Source organism: Sorex araneus, chromosome 2 (assembly GCF_027595985.1).
Source record: "Sorex araneus isolate mSorAra2 chromosome 2, mSorAra2.pri, whole genome shotgun sequence".
NCBI lineage: Eukaryota > Metazoa > Chordata > Mammalia > Eulipotyphla > Soricidae > Sorex > Sorex araneus.
This window is the reverse complement of record NC_073303.1, coordinates 295,124,750-295,143,574: the sequence shown is the minus strand read 5'-3', so window position 1 is coordinate 295,143,574 and position 18,825 is coordinate 295,124,750. Positions and strand designations below refer to the sequence as shown.

At 41.7% G+C, this 18,825-nt stretch overlaps 1 protein-coding gene and 1 long non-coding RNA gene across 6 annotated transcripts in view; one reads left to right on the top strand and one right to left on the bottom strand.

Annotated features, from left to right (window-relative positions):
* Positions 1 to 11,868, top strand: part of ATP11B (ATPase phospholipid transporting 11B (putative)) — a 116,078-nt gene extending 104,210 nt beyond the window's left edge. For 4 of the 5 annotated variants that reach the window (XM_055124852.1, XM_055124853.1, XM_055124851.1 and 1 more), the window contains 2 exons: positions 3,890 to 4,023; positions 8,292 to 11,868. In XM_055124852.1, coding sequence (XP_054980827.1) covers positions 3,890 to 3,995 — 106 coding nt within the window. In that variant the 3' untranslated portion in view covers positions 3,996 to 4,023; positions 8,292 to 11,868. Of the gene's footprint in view, positions 1 to 3,889; positions 4,024 to 8,291 lie in introns of those variants that run through there. The other variant, XM_055124854.1, reaches the window with a different exon arrangement.
* Positions 1 to 13,126, bottom strand: part of LOC129401898 (uncharacterized) — a 30,906-nt gene extending 17,780 nt beyond the window's left edge. The window contains exon 1 of the long non-coding RNA XR_008628424.1: positions 12,991 to 13,126. This is a non-coding gene — a long non-coding RNA (uncharacterized LOC129401898). The remainder of the gene's footprint in view (positions 1 to 12,990) is intronic.
* Positions 13,127 to 18,825: the final 5,699 nt, after the last annotated feature.

The following is an 18,825-nucleotide window of genomic DNA, read 5'->3' as shown; positions in this document are numbered from 1 at the left end:
GTCATGTTTGAAGGCAGAGTTGTGTTCTTGGTAGCCCTCCCCTTCCTGCTGAGTTGTATGGGCACACTTGGGGACAGTGTGGCTGAGAAATGAGCCTTACCCATAAACCAACATCTCTGATCAGTGATTGATTTTGGGGTGCCTCCAGTAGGGCCTCACTTCTCATTGCTTCGAATTTTTCCCCCCTAACATTTATCAGTGCCCAAAGTGATCCCCTCTCTAAGTGCAATGTGATCCAGAAACTCCATGCCATTCCCACCTCTGCTTGCTCTGGGAGCTCTGACTGCCAAATCCTGGCTGGGCGCCCAGTTCTTGAATATGAGATCAAAGGTGTGCCTAGGGAAGGCAGTAGCCTTGGAGATTTGCTAGAGAACAGTATAGTGTTTTCTATAAATAGCTTCACAGAAAAGCAGTTAACCAGCATTTAGCATTTCCACAGCAGCTGGGGATGTTTTTCTCTTTAGGGAAAAAAAAAAAAAAGAAAAGAAAGAAACTGTATTTTGCTTAGTTCTCAAGATGATCTAAAGGAATCGCTTCTTTATAATATTTAGGACATGTCAAAACATTTATTTTCTCTATTGGGCCATTTATATTTTAATACCTGTCATTAGATTTTGAGGATAAAAGACAATGAATGCAAAGCAAGAGATTTACCTCAGGTCACATCCATACAGTGTCCTGCCCTGAGGTGGCACTGAAAGGCTGCTGACCCCCTTCTGGACATCATCTTTAGTGAATTCCCTTCAAGTGGCTGGACACCACACCAGGCCCATTGTTCCATTGTGAAGCACCAGGCATGGTCCTTTCTGGCCTAGCCCCGGTGCTTCCCCAGGTAACTGCAGGCAAGACCAGTTGTTTTCTATTGTTATTAATTTCCAGTTCATCACAGACCAGTTACTGTGTAAAATACAATCAGAACTGCTAGAAATGGAAGCACACTTGAGCAGAGTTTATCAGAATGTGTTTAATAGTTGAGAAGTATGAGATTCTACAGTAAATGAGGTACTTTACCTGGAGGGAAGAAAACGAATTACTAGGGCTGGAGCAATAGTACAGTGGGTAAGGCGTTTGCCTTGCACGCGGCCACCCCGGGTTTGATTCCCAGCATCCCGTATGGTCCCCTGAGCACTGCCAGGGGTAATTCCTGAGTGCAGAGCCAGGAGTAACCCCTAAGCATTGCCGGGTGTGACCCAAAAAGAAAAATAAAATTACTAAGAAAGTCCGCTCAGTTTGAAATTATCATTAGATTCAATTTCTAAAAGTATTTTGTTAAATTGCCTTATCACCTTGTGGGCCAGTGGCACTGTTCTCAGACCAGCACTTGACTTGTGGATCAGATTTTGAGCCCCACTGTCTGGTCTTACTGCGCTGGGCAGAAGTGGTGACTACTCTTACTTACACTTAGTCTAAATATGTGCTGAATGCACATGTACTGTCCAGCCCACGCGCAATTACTCATTCTCCTCTTAGCCAGGAAAGAGCTTTCTCCCTCATCTCCAGCTATTGAAATCCCATCCAGTCTTCAAGCTGAATTTCAAGCATCATCTTTTGTATCAGATTTTTCGTGCCCTCCCCCAAGTACCCAAAACCACAGCTGGGCTTGAGCTCGTCTTCCTCTTTTTTCTTTTTTTTTTTTCAAATATTTGTGGTCTGCCTCGTGTCATAGTTGTAAGAAGGCAGGATGACTGCATGATAAAGAGGTTTGGGCCTTAGACTAAGCAAAGAAGCCCCAGCTGTGAAACCTTCAACAGATTGTGAACCTGCTTTCTCAACTGTAAAAGAGATGAATCTGGTGCCTATTCCATCGGGTTGTTAATGCTTTAAACGAGACAGGCTGTGAGAAGCACCTCTCCTAGGCATTGACACACTTACGATAGTGTGAAAATAAACCCCGACACGGCTCCCGTCCTCCTCACCACTCCCGCACTCCCCTGAGGGCCGAGCCAGGACAGAGCCGTTCTTCATCACGGAAGGCAAGTGTAAGCACTGTGCCACTCACCTGACATAAACAAAACACAGGCTCTGGGGGGAGGTCATGAATAGCTGACGTGGTGGAAGAGGGAGATTTCTCGGAGACAGTGACATAGAAACCCCACCCTGGTGGAGGCTCGCTGACCGGCCCTGACACACGCCTGCACGCAGACCACACACACGGCTGCATGGGACACTGCACAGAGGCAGGAGGAAAGGCAGCCCGAGGCCAGGGGCCCAAGGAGGAAAGTGAACGCAATCCTGTTCTCTCAGCCTGCACCTCTTAAGCCGTTTCTGCAAAGATTCATATTCCTTCAGATACTGGTTCGTGCCCCCTGTTGGGGAGCAGTGGTGGGGTTCACTGAAAAAATGAATTTGAGAATTCAGTTGTGCCCAGCCTCCCCGCCCACGGTCCTGATCATGAGTCCAGACTTAATGACGAGGCTTGGCCAACCCCTTATTGCAGTAGTGTTTCCCCAAACTCGAGGGGCTACAGACTTGTTTCACAAGTGTCAGTAAACATCTGACAAAACACAGATTAGGAAACAGTACCCTGGACCCAAGGATATGATGAAAGGACAAGGAAAATGTGGTTGCATCTCCGTGTTTAGCAAGACTAGAACATTGGTAGAAACGGGCCCTTGCCAAGAGGTCCGTGTGGTCTCGTGTTGCTTGGTACTTGGTAGGATTACTCTGGCAGGGATTTTGCAGGACCCCACCCGTTGCTGAGGTTCAGAATGTCAGATTATTGACTGTCCATCACATCTGTGTCTGTGTCCATTGTGAACAGTTCCACAAATGTCCCCTGTTGTCATGCTCGTACCTAACACTTGGTGATTCCCAACCTCTGTGATGATACTATTTGTTGTGGTTCTCCTTGTTCTACAGTATAACTATATATACTTTAATGCTGTGAAACCTTCAACAGATTGTGAACCTGTTTTCTCAACTGTGAAAGAGATGAATCTGGTGCCTTTATTACATAATGCTGTGTAAAAAAAAGTGCATGAAATTGGTCGGTTTTTAATGACAGCCCTTGAAAAATTTAGGATCACCTTTGAGTGCATCAAAACCAGGGTTGGGATTCATTGGACCATGTGGTCATACCATTTTTTCCCCTCATTTTAACATGATTAAAATTCGCAGTAGTATGGTTTTATCTTGTGGGATTATTTGTGTGTGGATTATTGTAAATGCTGCAAATTACTCAGATTGTTTTAAATTTTAAAGAACTGATAAGGTGTGTAATAAATTTCAGTATGTGTATCATCAGATAATTTTTTAAGAACAGGATGAATTGATTATGGTCATGGTTGGCACCTAATAGTTGCTTACCAGTGCAAGATAAATAATGCCTTTTTTCAGAGATAATTATAGAGTGAATATATTTACCTAAACATACTGCTTAGAATTTGGCACATAATAAGCACCACATAAAATATTTGCTGTTGTTATTATAATTACTAGAGATTAAGGTCTGCCTGAGTATTACTTCCCAGTCTTCAAAATGGTTCACATTCCATTTTTCTCACAATTTTACTTGAAATTGCAAAAGCATTTCACACACACAAAAAAAAAAAATCAGAAGAATTAGAATTTATTAAGTTTCTGAGTTGTGACATAAATCTTTTTTTACTGTAATAATTAAAATAAGATATTAAAATCTTCGCTAGTTCAAATACTATCTAGCTACTTTATATAAAATTCTGTTACTGATTTTTGATTTAGGAAAGAGTGCCTTTAAAATATTCTGGTATGATTAGTAAACTAAAAGCTCCCAATCAAAAACATAAATATCTTTACAGATTACTTTTGATTATAAACTGATAGTTGTAATTTTGTGATGCTTCTCAAAAGTCCAAATTTATAAGTAATTCTTTTTTTTTTCCTCCCCCCCCCCCTACTTCAAACCCTCCAGCTTACTGAAACAAATTCAAGTATCAAATGCTTGGACTCCATGTGCTGTTTCTCAGAAGGAGAAACAGCGTGCGCGTCTGTTGGAAGAATGCTGGAACGAGTTATAGGACGATGTAGTCCCACCCATGTCAGCAGGTGTGAAATTTCTCTAAGTAGCCTTTGCTGCAGATGAGTACCCTGTAAACCGGAACGGGATGAACCTGCGTCTGTAGATCCCTAATAAGTCACAGCGGGTCGTACCAACCGAAGCAGGAAGTGTGCCACTTACTGGCACTCTTTGATGATAGCGTTCACCTTGTGGTTTGGGGCTAAGGGGTTCTCTCAGTCATAAAGGAAGAAAAGCACCTTGGAAGAGACTTTCCGTCTAATGAACAAACAACAAAATCCTTGCTTTATAATCTTCCTGAAATGTGACTAGGAGTGTGAATGTGGTACTCTGATTTGGCTTTTATAACTTTCTTTTTCCTGATTATACTTATACTGCTGTTCTATTTCCTCTTTTTTTTCTTTTGTATTTATAAAATAATCAATACTAGTGAAATCAAAAGATTTTGCTTTTCTTACTCTTCCTGTATATTTTCTAGTCACATGAGACTTTGAGGTATTTATAAACACAAAAGACTGTGTCTCTGCTCTCCTGTCCCTCTTTATCTCTGTAATCAGGTTGGAAAATGAGTTGTGATTTTTTTTTAAGTTTTTGCTTGGTGTTGATGGTCTAAAAGTTCCTAACTTAGAGCAGGCTTTTAAAATTACATGATTAGAAGAATCATAGCATTTTTGTTCCTTTCCAAATCTATTTCTTGAATTAGATTTATCGTGTTTTGATTGCTTTTGTTTTCCAAAATCCTTATTTGTTTGGGGGGTAAATGACCATTTTACTTAAAAGTGAAATGAATTAATTTCCTCATATATTTTCCCCAACAGACATTATTAATGTCTGTTGGAGATAACAAGGGATAGTAGTAACAGTTTTCATATGTCCAGAATCAATGCAGCAGTACATGGGGGACACGCAGAGTTTTGGCAATGGGAGAGACAGGCAGGGCTTCCCACTTCCAGTGTGAAACATCCGTCCTCCCTCTCTGCATGACCATGGCTGGGAAAAGGGCGGAGACTTCCCCAGGAACAGGGAATAGAGAGCAAAGGAACCATTGCTCTCTCGTAGGTGTGGCGCCCAGTCTGTAAGCTACAGTTGCCTTTATAAGGAGCATTCTGGTGGCAACATGATGTCTTTTGTTTTGATCCCCACTTATTTATTCAAACATGTGATCAAAATGTTTACATAATGTTTTTATGATTCGGCAGTAATTTTATACCACATAAAAGCATTACAGGCGCCCCGGATTATATTGGGACTTTGTTATGATTTACACCATTGTATTATAAAATGCATGTCAGAAACCAGTTCTGTCATTAGCTAGGTTAACAAGTTTGTCAGAGTTCCAAAAGGACCTAATTTATAATCTTTGACTTAAAGATGGGGGCCCAGAGAGTTCCGCAGGTGAGACACCTGCTTTGCATGCAACCAACCCAGGTTCGATCCCTGGCATCCCATACGGTCCCTGGAGCAGCACCAGCAGTGATTTCTGAGCACAGAGTCAGGAGTAACCCCTGAGCACTGCTGAGTGTGGCCCAAAAACAACAGAAAGAGGGAGAGAGAGTGCACACTTTTTTTTACTGTACAGAACTAATTTGGGAGTTAGACCATGAGGCTACTGTGGAACTTTCACAGAATTTTAAATTTGTTTGAAGCAGTTCTCTTTAATGACAGTATACATCTTTGCCAGCTGTTGACAGCAAAGTAGAATGAAATTTTTAATGAATTAAGAATTTTTCTGCTCTGTATATTCCCATTTCCGTGGTATCGATTAATTTGCTCAACTGCTCCTATTATTCCTTACATAATCTTTTGGGTATTGTGTTTGGGCTTGGGAGCCACCCCTGGCAGCACCTAGAGGTCACTCCCAGCCATGCTCTTAATGCCTGGGGGACCATGCGGTGCCAGGGTTCGAACCCTGGCCACCTGCATACAAAGCATGCTCTCCGCTCTCCAGCCCTTGCAGCCTTTGCCCCAGCTTGGTAGCTGTTTTTATCTGCATTCTCCCTTTTGAGGCTGCCCCTGGATTGACTTTGGTATCTTCTCTTGAAGGTAACGTTTATCATCTATCCTTGTTTTCACCTAAAATTACACCATATTCTTTCTTTCAATAAGACTTTTAAGTTTCGGAATCAACTGTCTTACAGTAACTAAAACTTACTCGACAGACTGACTGTAAGTACCTTTCCAGTTCTGTTCAACATTTCAGGTTGGATCATTCACTACTATTATTACTATATTCCTATTTTCTCTTCTTTTTTTAATTCCTTCTTCAAATGAGTAACCTGAAAAGTCGTTTGAGACTTTTTATTCATTTCTCTTCTAATGGATAAAATCTGACGATATGCAAAACCACTTGGTGCTTTTCAAAGGGCTATATGAAAATTGCCATCGGTCCATCTACATTATATTCAAAGTATGAAAGTCTTTTGTTATCTAGGTTTTTGTTTGGTTTGGGTTTTTTGTTTTGTTTTTTCACATATGATCATCTTTATAAACTATGTCTAGTTTTTGTTTTTATTTTAGAGCAGCCTGTCTACCTTTCTGATTCTTGTCTGACTTGAAAGGGAAAGACTGATACCCCTCCCTATTGCAGGAAGTAGAAGCATTGCCTGTTTGTTTAAAATATTAAACATAAGAGGTTATGAGCATCACTTGTTACATATTTCTCTGGTGATTAAACTTTCCCCCTCCACAAAATTTCCACTTGTACATTATGAACTATTGCTGTCAACGGAACATGTCATATTGCAAGGTCAGCTTCAAAAGTAGCATCAGAGTGATTTCTATAAAGAACATGCCATGTTGTACCCTTGAAGGGTTGTACTTCAGCAGTAAATGATTTTCTGTATGTAACTTACCAAGAGTTACTCTATCCCAATCAAAATTTTTCCTCTAAATAGAAAGGAGTTGATGATATTTATTGTGAATGCACATGTGCTTTGGAGAGATGAGAAATGAAGGAACCATTACTTAAGATGATTCTTTGTAAGCAAGGTTGGAAAAGAGGAAAAACGTTGGCAATGGAAACTTGACTTCCAGGGCAACCGGGGTATTGATAGTTCATTTTTCTCATGTGTCTGAGTGTACTTTTTTCATACACAAATACTATAATCAGTTCAAGTTTTTATTTCATTCATTTATTGTACAAATACTGAGTGCCTACCATGTACCAGACACAGGTGCTAGTGAGACCGTGTAGCAAACAAGCCCTCCCTTGAACTAAGGTAGAAACTAACCGAGCTTTCTGGTGATGAGTAAACTTAGCCAGCAAACTGCTGGCAATAGTTGTTGGGGTGTTTGTCTTCCTCTTTGCCAACTTTGTAAAATTTCTGGGTTCCAAACTTCATTGTGACTCTGCTCATTTAATTGATTTAAACTTGAGTCTCTAGGAAACAGCAGATATTTTTGGTATCGTGTGAATTTGGGGCGTTTTAAATGCTAGTCTCTTCTAGCACTTTTATTTAAGGAAAATGGAAGCCCTGGAAAAAGTAACATCAGATACCTCTATTGTCAGAGTATTTTTAGCTCTCTGAGAAAAGCCACCTGGACTTTGGTAATCCTAATCCTGTCTCTGCAATAGCTCCAGCTCTTTGGGCACCATGGCTGGCTTTATTCTTGAAGTAATACAACTGCAAATAAAGTGTCCCATCATGAATTAAGGGCCTACCATTCAGGCGGTGAACTTTGCCAGCCCTATTAGAGGATCATTTGTTCTTAGTTAAGTAAAACTTTCACTCTAATGACTTTCTAAGGTTAGTACTTTGATAACTATTGATTAAAACATCTTCTACCTTCAAGTTAATTATGCTGAAATCTTTAGAATTTATCGCTGAAAATATCAAAGCGTATTATGAAAATTATGAACATACTATCCCAAAGCTTTTGGTAAGTGGCGCTTTTATTTGCTTGTGTGATGTCAAAGTACCACCTAGTTGCTTTTGAGTAAACTGGATGTTTGTAGCTTTTAACGTACTTATTTCTTACTGAATTGTTAAGCATTTCAAGTGTCTCATGCTTTACTACCTAGAGAAATTGTTCTAGTGTTAACGGCTGTCTATATTTTGACTACTATTTTTATATGATGGAGAACATATTTTTTCCCAAGATTATGTATGATATGAATAGAATGTTTGGTCGTGCGGCGGTAGACTGGAGAATTTCTCATTAGCATTACAAAACGGATCAATCACTGCTTACTTAAGAACTCAAATTGCACTTTGGTCCTAAGTTTTAGAGTAAATTTTTTTTCTCAGTTAAAACCTAGGTCCTGGTGAGCCAAACTTCTCTCTTATTGTTACTTTAGATCATGGCGTGCAGCGGATCCTTTCTATACCAACGACAGGAGCATCCTGACTCTCTCCACCATGGACTCATCTACTTGTTAAAGGGGCAGTAGTGCTTGGTGGGAGCCTCCTTGTTAAAATTGAGTGTGATCATCCTGGCCATGGCCACTCTGGCTCCGCAGAACAGCTTTCCAAACCCTGGAGTAGCTCAGATCTACTCTGAATTATAATGGCAAACCAACCAAAAACAGTCACGTGAACTCATCTCAGCCCCCCCCAGTTTTAATCTGAGTATGTTAAAATTTATGACTAAGAACCGGGAAGATGGCTCGAAGGGCCGAAGTGCATGCTTTCATGCAAGGAGGCCGCGGGTTTCATCCCCCAGCACCACCCGGGGTTCCCAGCACACCGCTAGGAGCAACCCCCCCCACTCCTACCCCAAGCACCACTGTATATGCCCTGCCCCAAAAGAAGCAAGAAATAAAAAAATAAAATTTATGAATGAGGAGATATTTTTCCATCATTATGTCTGGGTTGCCCTCTGTGCGAATGGGACTCCTGAGGCATTTCAGCCTCTTACCAAGGCCACTATATTTTAATATCACAGTAGGAAAAAGAGATGATTCCTAGTTAACTGTATTTTTTAGTATTAGCTTGGTTACTGAATCTTATATTTAAATCTGCTTCTGTAAATGATGCTGAAAAGTTTGCCATGAAAACTCTATTTTTTTATTAGAGTTATATTTGAGACTTTTCATGGGAAAAGTTACTGTGAATAGTAAGAAATTTTGGTCCCTCAGTGGCCCGTGTTGTTAATTTATTAGTGCTTTTTAAGTTCACGGATTAGAATGTATTTCCAAGTATTACTGACTGTACTGTGGGTAGTAAATACATACCAAGACCAAACGTCTCTAAATTTACTATATCACATCTAGTAATCATTATATACCAAAGTATACCCTATCTGATCTGTAAAATCAGGAATCAAGTCCGTTTGCCAAATTTCAAATTGATGTTAACGAATATTTTTGTGACAAATATGAAGGACCTCTATGAGTAAACTCGATATCATTAGTGTGTTGTTATTTAACCTGTTCATCATTGACCTTTTTGCATGCTTTAATCTGGTTAATATATTTCAATTTGCTTTTCTTCCCTGTGTCTGAAAGCTCTGTTTATAGTATTCGTTGACACTTGTTGTAAAGTTCAGCTCTATCAATAAAAAACAAGTTTGGACAGTATTTAAATATTGCAAATACTTTTAATTCTACAAATCAAATATGAGGGCAGTTACATCCGTGCAGAAGAGCAGAGCCACCCCCTGCATGCGGAGTGGCACTTCCCTTCCGGTCAGCCAGACCAGCAGGAAGACCTGCAGGGAAGAGCCTGGCCGGTGAGCACCCCCGGGAGCTCCAGCCGCAGGCCTGGCTAGAGAATAGGAATGAAACAGCCTCAGACGGAAATGTCACGGGGGCAACCGCAGCAATAAATTAAAATGCCCAGAAGGATCGAGTACATACATTGCAGTAATTAATGTTCTCCTTTAATACTTAATTTCCTGCCTCGATTTATTATGTATCTCTGTTGCCATTTGTTTCCCTTAAAAGGTAATATTTTTGCATTTCAGAAATGATTATTGATTTAAGAACTATTACCCAGCTCTAAGTACGTGATGATTTATATGTGTCTATATGTGTACTTTGTTTGCTTTTGGATCACACCGGGCAGTGCTCGAGGATCACTTCTGGCCAGGTGGGGTGCTGGGAATCGAACCCGGGCACATTTTTCATGTCTGGAAATGGTGATAGGCAGTTTTGCCAAAATTTTCCCTTAAGACTAGAATTCTGGGCCAGAGAGTGAGTACAGAGGGCCAGGCACTTGCTTTGCATGCAGCTGACCCCATTTCGATTCTTGGCACTGCACATGGTTCCCTGGGCCCTGCCAGGGGTGTTCCCTGAGCACACCCAGTCAGAGCCCAGCCCCACCTGTAAAAAAGTTTTTTTAAAGAATAGAATTGTTTTTGGTAGATCTAGTGCACAGTCCTCTACCACTCAAATATTAGCCTTCTGGAGTCAGAGGGCATAGTATAGTGAGTGGGTAGGGCACTTGCCTTGTACAAGGTCAATCCAGGTTTGATCCCCAGCATCCCATATGGTCCCCCAAGCACTGCCAAGAGTAATTTCTGAGTCAAGAGCCAGAAGTCCCTGAAGACAACTGGATGTGCCCCCCCACCCACCTCTCTCTCTCTCTCTCTCCCTCTCTCCCTCTCTCTCTCACTCACACATACACACATAAATATTAAGTCTTTTGGAATTGAGCTGATAGGGAAAGAATGGTAAAGAATTAAAATTTTATTTCTACTAATAAATACCATTTAAAAATAGTAAGCAGCCATTTCAGCCTAAATAATTTTCATAAGCAGCCTTCTTGTGCATTCCAAAATCTAAGAAGATATGAATATTCTGGTAATAGATTAAAGAGGTAATAAAATATACTGTATGCAATCAGAAAGGAATGACAGAAAATTACTCAGAAGAGTAATTGAGAATGTGGAACCTGATCTTTCTTAGACTATCTCATAAAATGTACTTACACAAAATGACATTCGGTGGCCTTCCTTGCATCTCTGCCTTACAGTGTTCACTTACCATCAGCTTACTGACAACCGATACGAAAGGACGACAAAGCCATTGAGCAGTCTCGGCCACTAGCCTGGAGGCTGCTTCTCGTGTGGCACTGTCATTTTCTGCACGCACCATTTGAAATTACTAGAAATTTTTATGTCTAGAGAAAAGAAGTGGTATATATGCTGATAAGCTTATCAGACTTTGCTCTTCAAAACCAACTTCCGTTAAGAAGGTTATCTTGAAATTGTAACAAGGGGATGTCTTCTGTTTATTTATGAAAGTGAAAGGTGATGTCTATAAGCTCTCAGTAGTTGCCTGGTGCTGGAGTCCCTATTGTAAGACTGTTCTAACAGAATGTGAAAAACTCCCCTTTGCATATTTCTTAAATACTTCGAGCAGCACATGTTGATCATTAATTATTTCTTACCTGCCCGAGCCCACATGAGTTAGGACTAGTTTATTTGGTGCTCTCAGATCTATTTGCCTAATCTGAAAGCCCGGTAGCCCTGAAGATAATAGCAAGCACCGAACCAGGTTCAGAACCTCCCTCCAGCCTCCGTACCAAGCCCCAGCATCAGGCGCATCGAGGAGTTGAGTGTGGACCCAAAGTGCAACAAGAAAGTGGACCATCCGAATTTCTCTTAGCTTACCCTCCTCCTGGAGTCCTGGTCTCCGCGCTACCCGAAGGATTCAGAGACCTGGACCAAATGGGGACATTCACCTGTTAGGAAATAACTTGACTCGGACAAGAAGCAGACTGTGAATCTGAGCTCGCGTGATGAGCTTGAGACACTCCTGTTTCACAGGCTCACATCAGGTGAAATATTTCCCGTTAATACTGAAAACCTTAAAAATATGCTAACTAACTCTGAAAAGTTATTGGCCTGGGGGAAATCATCCGTGTTTGTTTTTCCTGTTACTATTAAATGGGAGTATGCCAGAAGTAGGTGTGAATAAAACTGAAACTACAGAGTTTGAGTTCTTCTACATCTTTTCTTTGAAAGAGCCCACTTACACGACTTAACAGCTCACTTTTTCACAAAAATAGAACATTATTCAAGTGCTATTTGATAACAAATGATACTCCTACAAAATTAGGTGATAAATAATGTCATGTTTGTAATGATGATTGTTAGATTTTTTTCTGAATCATTAGTGGCTGGAAATTCTGTAGCAACACTTAGTTTAACATTTCGGACCTCAGATACTGTGGCTGTCTAGTATAAACCTTTAAAAAGTATCTGCTTGGCGAGCGAAGTATCTGCTTAGTATACTTGACTGTATGGCTCCCGGTAGTTTTTTTAAAGTTTATGAAACTATGTTTCTCAAATAAAATGTTTCCTATATAGTTAAAAGTGGTTTTCTATTCTTTAAGCATGTACACTGCTCTCCGCTCACCACAACGAGCACTGCCAGACTTGTTTCTTTTTTCTTTTGAGGTAATATTGCTATATTTGCCATTTTTGCCTTTCACTGACCAAAACTTGCAACATTCAGAAGCTGGGGAGACAGCTTCGAGGGCTGGAGCGCAGGCCTGCTGAATTTCTGAATCATTGGTGGCTGTGTACAGGCCCTGTCCCTGGCATCTCACGGTCCCTAAGCACCACGCCTCTGCTCCACTGAGCCACCAAGTCCTTACCACTGAGCCCGTGTCCCTACAAGTGGCCCCCACGTCCCCAAGTATCCCTGGGGAAGCGCCTATCAAAATAAATCTAGTGGTTCCTTGCCTTTATAGGTTATCTGCACAGCTCCTCACAATTGTCTGAGATGCACCGAATGTAAAGGATACAGTGTTTCAACTAACTACACACAGCCTCATGATAAGCCAGCCAGGGGAACTGGGAAATGCCTTGGCCCATGCAAACAGGCATTACTTAAAGAGAACTGGTATAATGTGCACTCGTATTTAAAAGCTTAACTTCCCGGTGATAATCATCATTGCTAATACCCCGCTGCCAGCTAAAAGTAAGCTTTTAAATAAATGTATTAAATAAAAAAGTAAACCTTTGCCCCTGTGTTAGCATTTGCAGAGTGGCACTGTATGTGTCACAGATGAGCCAGCTAAGTAGGTAGGTGGTATGTTGCCTCTCACCAGGAGCCCAGGCTTTGGGGCAGGCAGGATCACCTCAGCAGACGAGCAGCACCAGGGTTGGAACACACAGCCTTCCACTTGCCAAGTAAGCTCCGTACGCCACTGGATTCCAGGCACCTCACTGAACTTGGTTTCTGAAATGAAGAGGATGATCCTCAACACGTAAGCTGACAGAGGCATCTGTTCTTATTTAGGGAGCAACTGAGGTTCATGTTTCCTAGAAAATAGTGTGGAGATTTCTGCAAAATTAAAAATAGAACTGTCATCTGATCCAGCAGTTCTATTTCTAGGTAGCCAAAGAACACAAACACTAATTCAGAGAGAGAGAGATGTGCACATCTGTGATCACTGCAATGCAATTTGCAATAGCAGAGTTACAGAATCAAAGTTTCCAACAATAAATGGATAGAGAAGATGTAACACAACACACACATCTGTATAGAGAGAGATACACACATACAATGAGATACTCAGCCATTTGGAAGATGAAATTTTGCACTTTGATACAATATAGGTGGAACGGGAGGGAACAGTCAGTGTCTGGTGAAAACATACTTTGGCTGATCACAGGGGAGAAAATGGTTTGGAGCACTGGTTTCCGGGGCACAGACCCAGGTCCTCCTGGCTGCAAAGCATGTGCACTACCACTGAGCTACACCTCTGGCCCCGAGAGCTATTTGTTTTATTTTGAAGAGTCAAGTACACAAAGGACAACACTATTGGAAGTGGTGATAAAGCACTACATAATCTTCAAGGTAAAACAACTTGTGTCTGTGTAAACTGGTTAGTGGTGTGCTGTTTAGGTGCCTTTATTGCAGGTTTGTCTTCTGCGCCGTCCTTGCCCCAATCCATGTACCCCAGAAAGTTCCCTTGTGCGGGTTCCTCTTGCCAGAAGTGTTTCCTGTTCCTGAATTTCATGAAAGTAGAATTCCACATGTTCTCTCGCTTCTGCCTTTGTTCCTCTGAATGTCTGTGAGGTTCATGCATGCTGCAGAGATTCATAATTGGCTCTTTTTGGCTGTCCTGTTCCCGTCACTGCATGGGCACCCCACAATTATGTCTCTCGGCCTTGGACATGCAGATTTAGTTCAGGATGATGAAAAGTACAATTAGGAGCATTCCTTACATAATGTTTTCATTTCACATAACTAGAATTGCTATCATAAGGCATTACGTTTAATTTTATAAGAAATGACCAAAAAGTTTTACACCATAGTCGTATGCTATATTTTGTCTCTTATGTGCATTCCAATGCAATTTTCATTTCCTCTTTTTAATCCTAAATTATTTGGGATTTTTTTCTTCTTATATATTATGTAAACAGTGTGGTCTACAAAGTTGCTCATGACAATTTGTTACAGACATTCAGTATACCAACACCAATCCCACCACCATTTTCTCCAATTTTCCTAACCACCTGTTAAGCCCACCCTTAGAACAGGCCCTCAATAATTTTATATTGCTTGTTATAATTTGCTAAATGATCAAAAAATGTTTCAGGAGTTAGTGAAGATTGTGTATCTCACCATGGAGTTATTAAGCCCTTACATAAGAGATTGCTAAAATGTTATTACAGGTTAAGCCTTCTGTGTTGATATTTTGTTCATTGAGATTGGATGCCTTGAGTATTACATGCCATCTGATCTTGTGTGTCACTCCTGTTTTATCTGTGTTGTAGAGTTTGAGCAAAAGGTTGTACTTAGAGTACTGGATAGGCTAAGAAAATAGATCTCAGATCAATCATTTGATTGTTTCTACCAGAGGAACCAAGAAAAATATTAAATCAAAATATGCAAAAGAAATATATAAAAAGGAATTAGAGCTGATACCACAGGAAATACAGTGGTATCAGTGACAGCGACAGTGATACCACAGGAAATCAATGACCCCAAAAAAACTTTTAAAAAGATAGACTAGCCTTTGAAAATAGAGGGCACAGATGACTAATATTAGAAATGAAAGCAAGAATAGCAGTATAGATTCTAAAGACACTAGAAGAATAATCAAGGAATATTATACACAACTCTATACCCACATACTTCATAATTCAGATGAAATAGACCAGTTCCTTAAAAGAAACAATCTGCCAAAGCTTATACAAGAAGAAACAGATCTGAATAGGCCTGTCCTTACTAAAGAAATTGAATTGCACTTGATTAACTCCCACACAGAAAGCAACAAGACAAAAGGGTTCACTAGGGAACACTACAGACTCTGGGAGAAATTATACAAAATTCTCCACAATATTCGAGGATGAAAGTAGAATGCATCCTGAGTTGTTCTATGAGCCCAGCACTACCCTAATACCAAAACCAGACAAAGGCATTTTCATTACAGAAGAAAACTACAGAGCAAATTCTCTGATGAATATAGACATAAACACCCCTTACAAATATTTTTTAACAGGGTCAGATCAATAGTTCTGGTGGGTAGGTGCTTGCCTTGCAAGGTTTGGTCCTCAGAACCAGATGTGTGCCCCTGAGCACTGGCAGGAGTGATCCCTGAGCACAGCGTCAAGAGTAAGCCCTCAACACCACCGGATGTGACCCCAAATTAGAACAAACGTTTTACCAAATTGGAGCCACCAGTCAGCACCTGTCTTGCATAAGGTCTGTGAGGCTAGTGGAACACCAAAACTACCAAAATTAGTGGTAAGAAATGAACTTCCTCAAAATTTTAAGATCAGGTACAAGCTGTCTGCTCTCACTTTCCCCTCTTTGACATCATGCTGGAAATTTTACTTAGTGCAATTAGGAAAGGGATACTAAGAGTGACTTTACTTACAGGAGACGTTGTGACTCTAAAAGAACCTATTTTGGGGGGGCTGGAGTGATAGCACAGCGGGTAGGGCGTTTGCCTTGCATGAGGCCGACCCGGGTTCGATTCCCAGCATCCCATATAGTCCCCTGAGCACCGCCAGGAGTAATTCCTGAGTGCAGAGCCAGGAGTGACCCCTGTGCATCGACGGGTGTGACCCAAAAAGCAAAAAAAAAAAAAAAAAAAAAAAAAAAACCTATTTCTTAAGGTGCTAAAATAAAAGATATTAAGGATGCAAATTACAAGGTTAATAACACAAAAGTCAATCAACCTTCCCTATTTTCCCACAATTAACAAAGATTCTCAAATCTAAAACAAAACACCATTATCTTGGCTCCCTTTGAAATTAATTTTTTTTAATTGGTTTTGGGGCTACACCCAGCAGTGCTTAGGGTTTACCCCTGGTGGTACGCAAGTACCATATGGGATGCCAGAGATCAATCCCAAATCATCGGATGCATTCAGGACAAGTGCCTATCCCTTGTACTGTGACTCTGCACCCCTCCCCCCAGCCCCAAAATGAGTTAACAAAATATGTACATGAGCTTTTTGAAGAGAATACAAAAATTTAACAAAACCAAAGAATGAAGTAGATGGATTTACTCCATGTTCATAGGTGTCTGTTCTTCCAAAATTGATCTGTCCCTTCAATATGAGCCCATGCAGAATCCCACTAGCTGCATGGTAGAATGTGAACAATGTATATACAGAAGAATGTTTGTCCCAGAGTTGCAGAATGCCGTGTTCTTTAAAAAAAAACAAAAATCCAGTTTTGGGGTCACACCTCACAATGCTCAGGGATTACTGCTGTCCTGGTTTTGCATTCAGAAATTACTCCCTATGATGCTCATGGTACCATAAAGTATGCCGGGGATTGAACCCAGGGCAGCTGCGTTTAAGGCAAATTACCTACCTGCAGTACTATCGCTCTGACCCCTGCTTTGTTCTTTAAACATAATTTGCTGACAGTGACCTTCAAAATTAGCCATGCTCTTACTAGCATTTGGGATATTGGTTGATTTTGTTTGGGGGATATTTTGGTCATTTCTCTCAATTATATGATTGGTAGTAAAATCTCCAGCTATAATTGAGGATTTTCTCATTCCTATTTTTTTCTTCATATATTTTAAAGCTCTTATTAGGCACACACACATTAAGGATTGTCACTATGGTTAGTTTTGACTTTATCAGATGATGTTAACAACTATATTCACTGTATCACTGTCATCCCGTTGTCCAGCAATTTGCTCGAACATCTCCATTCATCCCTGTCACGTACTAGTGTAGCCCAATGGCGTATTGGGGGCTCTTTCAGGATCAGGGGAATGAGGACCATCGTTGTTACTGTTTTTGGCATATCGAGTACACCACAAGTAGTGTGCCAGGCTCTGCTGTGCAGGCGGGATACTCTCAGTAGCTTGCCGGGCTCTCCGAGAGGGACGGAGGCTTTTGGGGCGGCCTCTAATAGCCTTTACAGGTGTTCCCAGTCTACGGCATGTAAGCTTTTGGTCAACTGGCATGTTATAATGATCTGCACACTGGCAAACACACACCTGCCTGCGTCTCTGGACAGCACCTGAGACATCTGCAGCCTCAGGTTGACCTCCTTGAGGTTGATGGAGTACATCCAGAGGTTGTTGAGCAGCTGGCAGAGCAGGACCCTATCGCGGAGGGTCTGTGCCAGGTCGAACACCTACGCCAAGTCCCAGGTCACCCAGTGGTTGGTTGACAGCACCCCACAGTGGATGAGCCACTGCACGCACTGCTGCCAGGACTCTATGTCCAGCGGCACTGTGACTCAGCCCAGCCGGGGCAGGTGGCAACACTGTGGCCGCCACCATGGTTTCTCTGTGCCCCGTTAAAGGTATTCTGTCCGGATCTTGTAAAACAGCCAGCAATGTCCATCAGGAATCCATCAGGAATCACGCACAGAGTTGGAACAACTATGTGACTGTACATCTTTTTCTGTTCTTTTTACCAGTACTGTCTCCACATGGAATGTTCTCTAAGATAATCATGTGGCTTCTTTCCTTTAGGAGTTCCTTTTTTAGTTTTAATTTTTGGCCACATCCAGCGGTGCTCTGCGCTCTGAGCTCAAAGATCATTCCTGGTGGGCTCAAGGGACCATATGGGGTGCCGGAGATGGAACCCAGGTCAGCCGCGTGCAGGAAAATCCCTTCCCACTGTATTATCACAGGCTCCTGGAGCTCCTCTTCTGAACTGAACCAATTCACGATCTCTAGTCATAAAATTTAATGTGGTTAAATATGAAGTAATGGGGCTAGAGGGATAGAATAGCAGGTAGGGTGCTTGCCTTGTACACGGCAGACCCAGGTTTGCTCTCCAACACTCCATAAGGTCCTTCAAATCCAACAGGAGTGATCCCTGAGCACAGAGCTAGGAGGAAGCCTGAGTACTGCAGGTGTGTCCAAAAACCTCGATGTGTATGTGTGTGTGGAATGTATATCATGATCAGGGCAGGGCAGACAGTTCACAGGGCGAGTCCACATTTCTGGCATGCATGAGGCCTCACACCAAATCGCTGGCACCACGTGGTCCCCTGCACACCACCAGTTACAGCCTTGATGCCCACCAGCGTTACCAGACCCAACTCTGAATACTCCAACCCTCACCTCCAGGGAAAGGATGGCAGACATGGCCTCAGGCCCCCAGAGTACTGCTCGGGAGACACACATAAACAAGTCAACAAGTACATGCATTAAAATTTCTCCATCAGCGAGTCAAGAGTTCTTTCCTTCCTACCATAAGCAAGCTCCAGATTTGTTAATGAACTTGGGAGTAAAAAGAATCTGAAGGGTCAGGAACTGACTCCATGATTGAGGCACCTGCTGTGCAAGCATGAAGCCTCCTTAGATTCCTGGTGCCACCTACATTCGCAGATCCTGGCAGCTCTGCTGTTTGTTCTCCCTGGTGCCACATCCCCTCAGCCAGGTGTGTGCAAAGTCCCCAAGGCCACAGCCCCCAGCAAACAACACAACTGACAGGATGGGGCCAGGA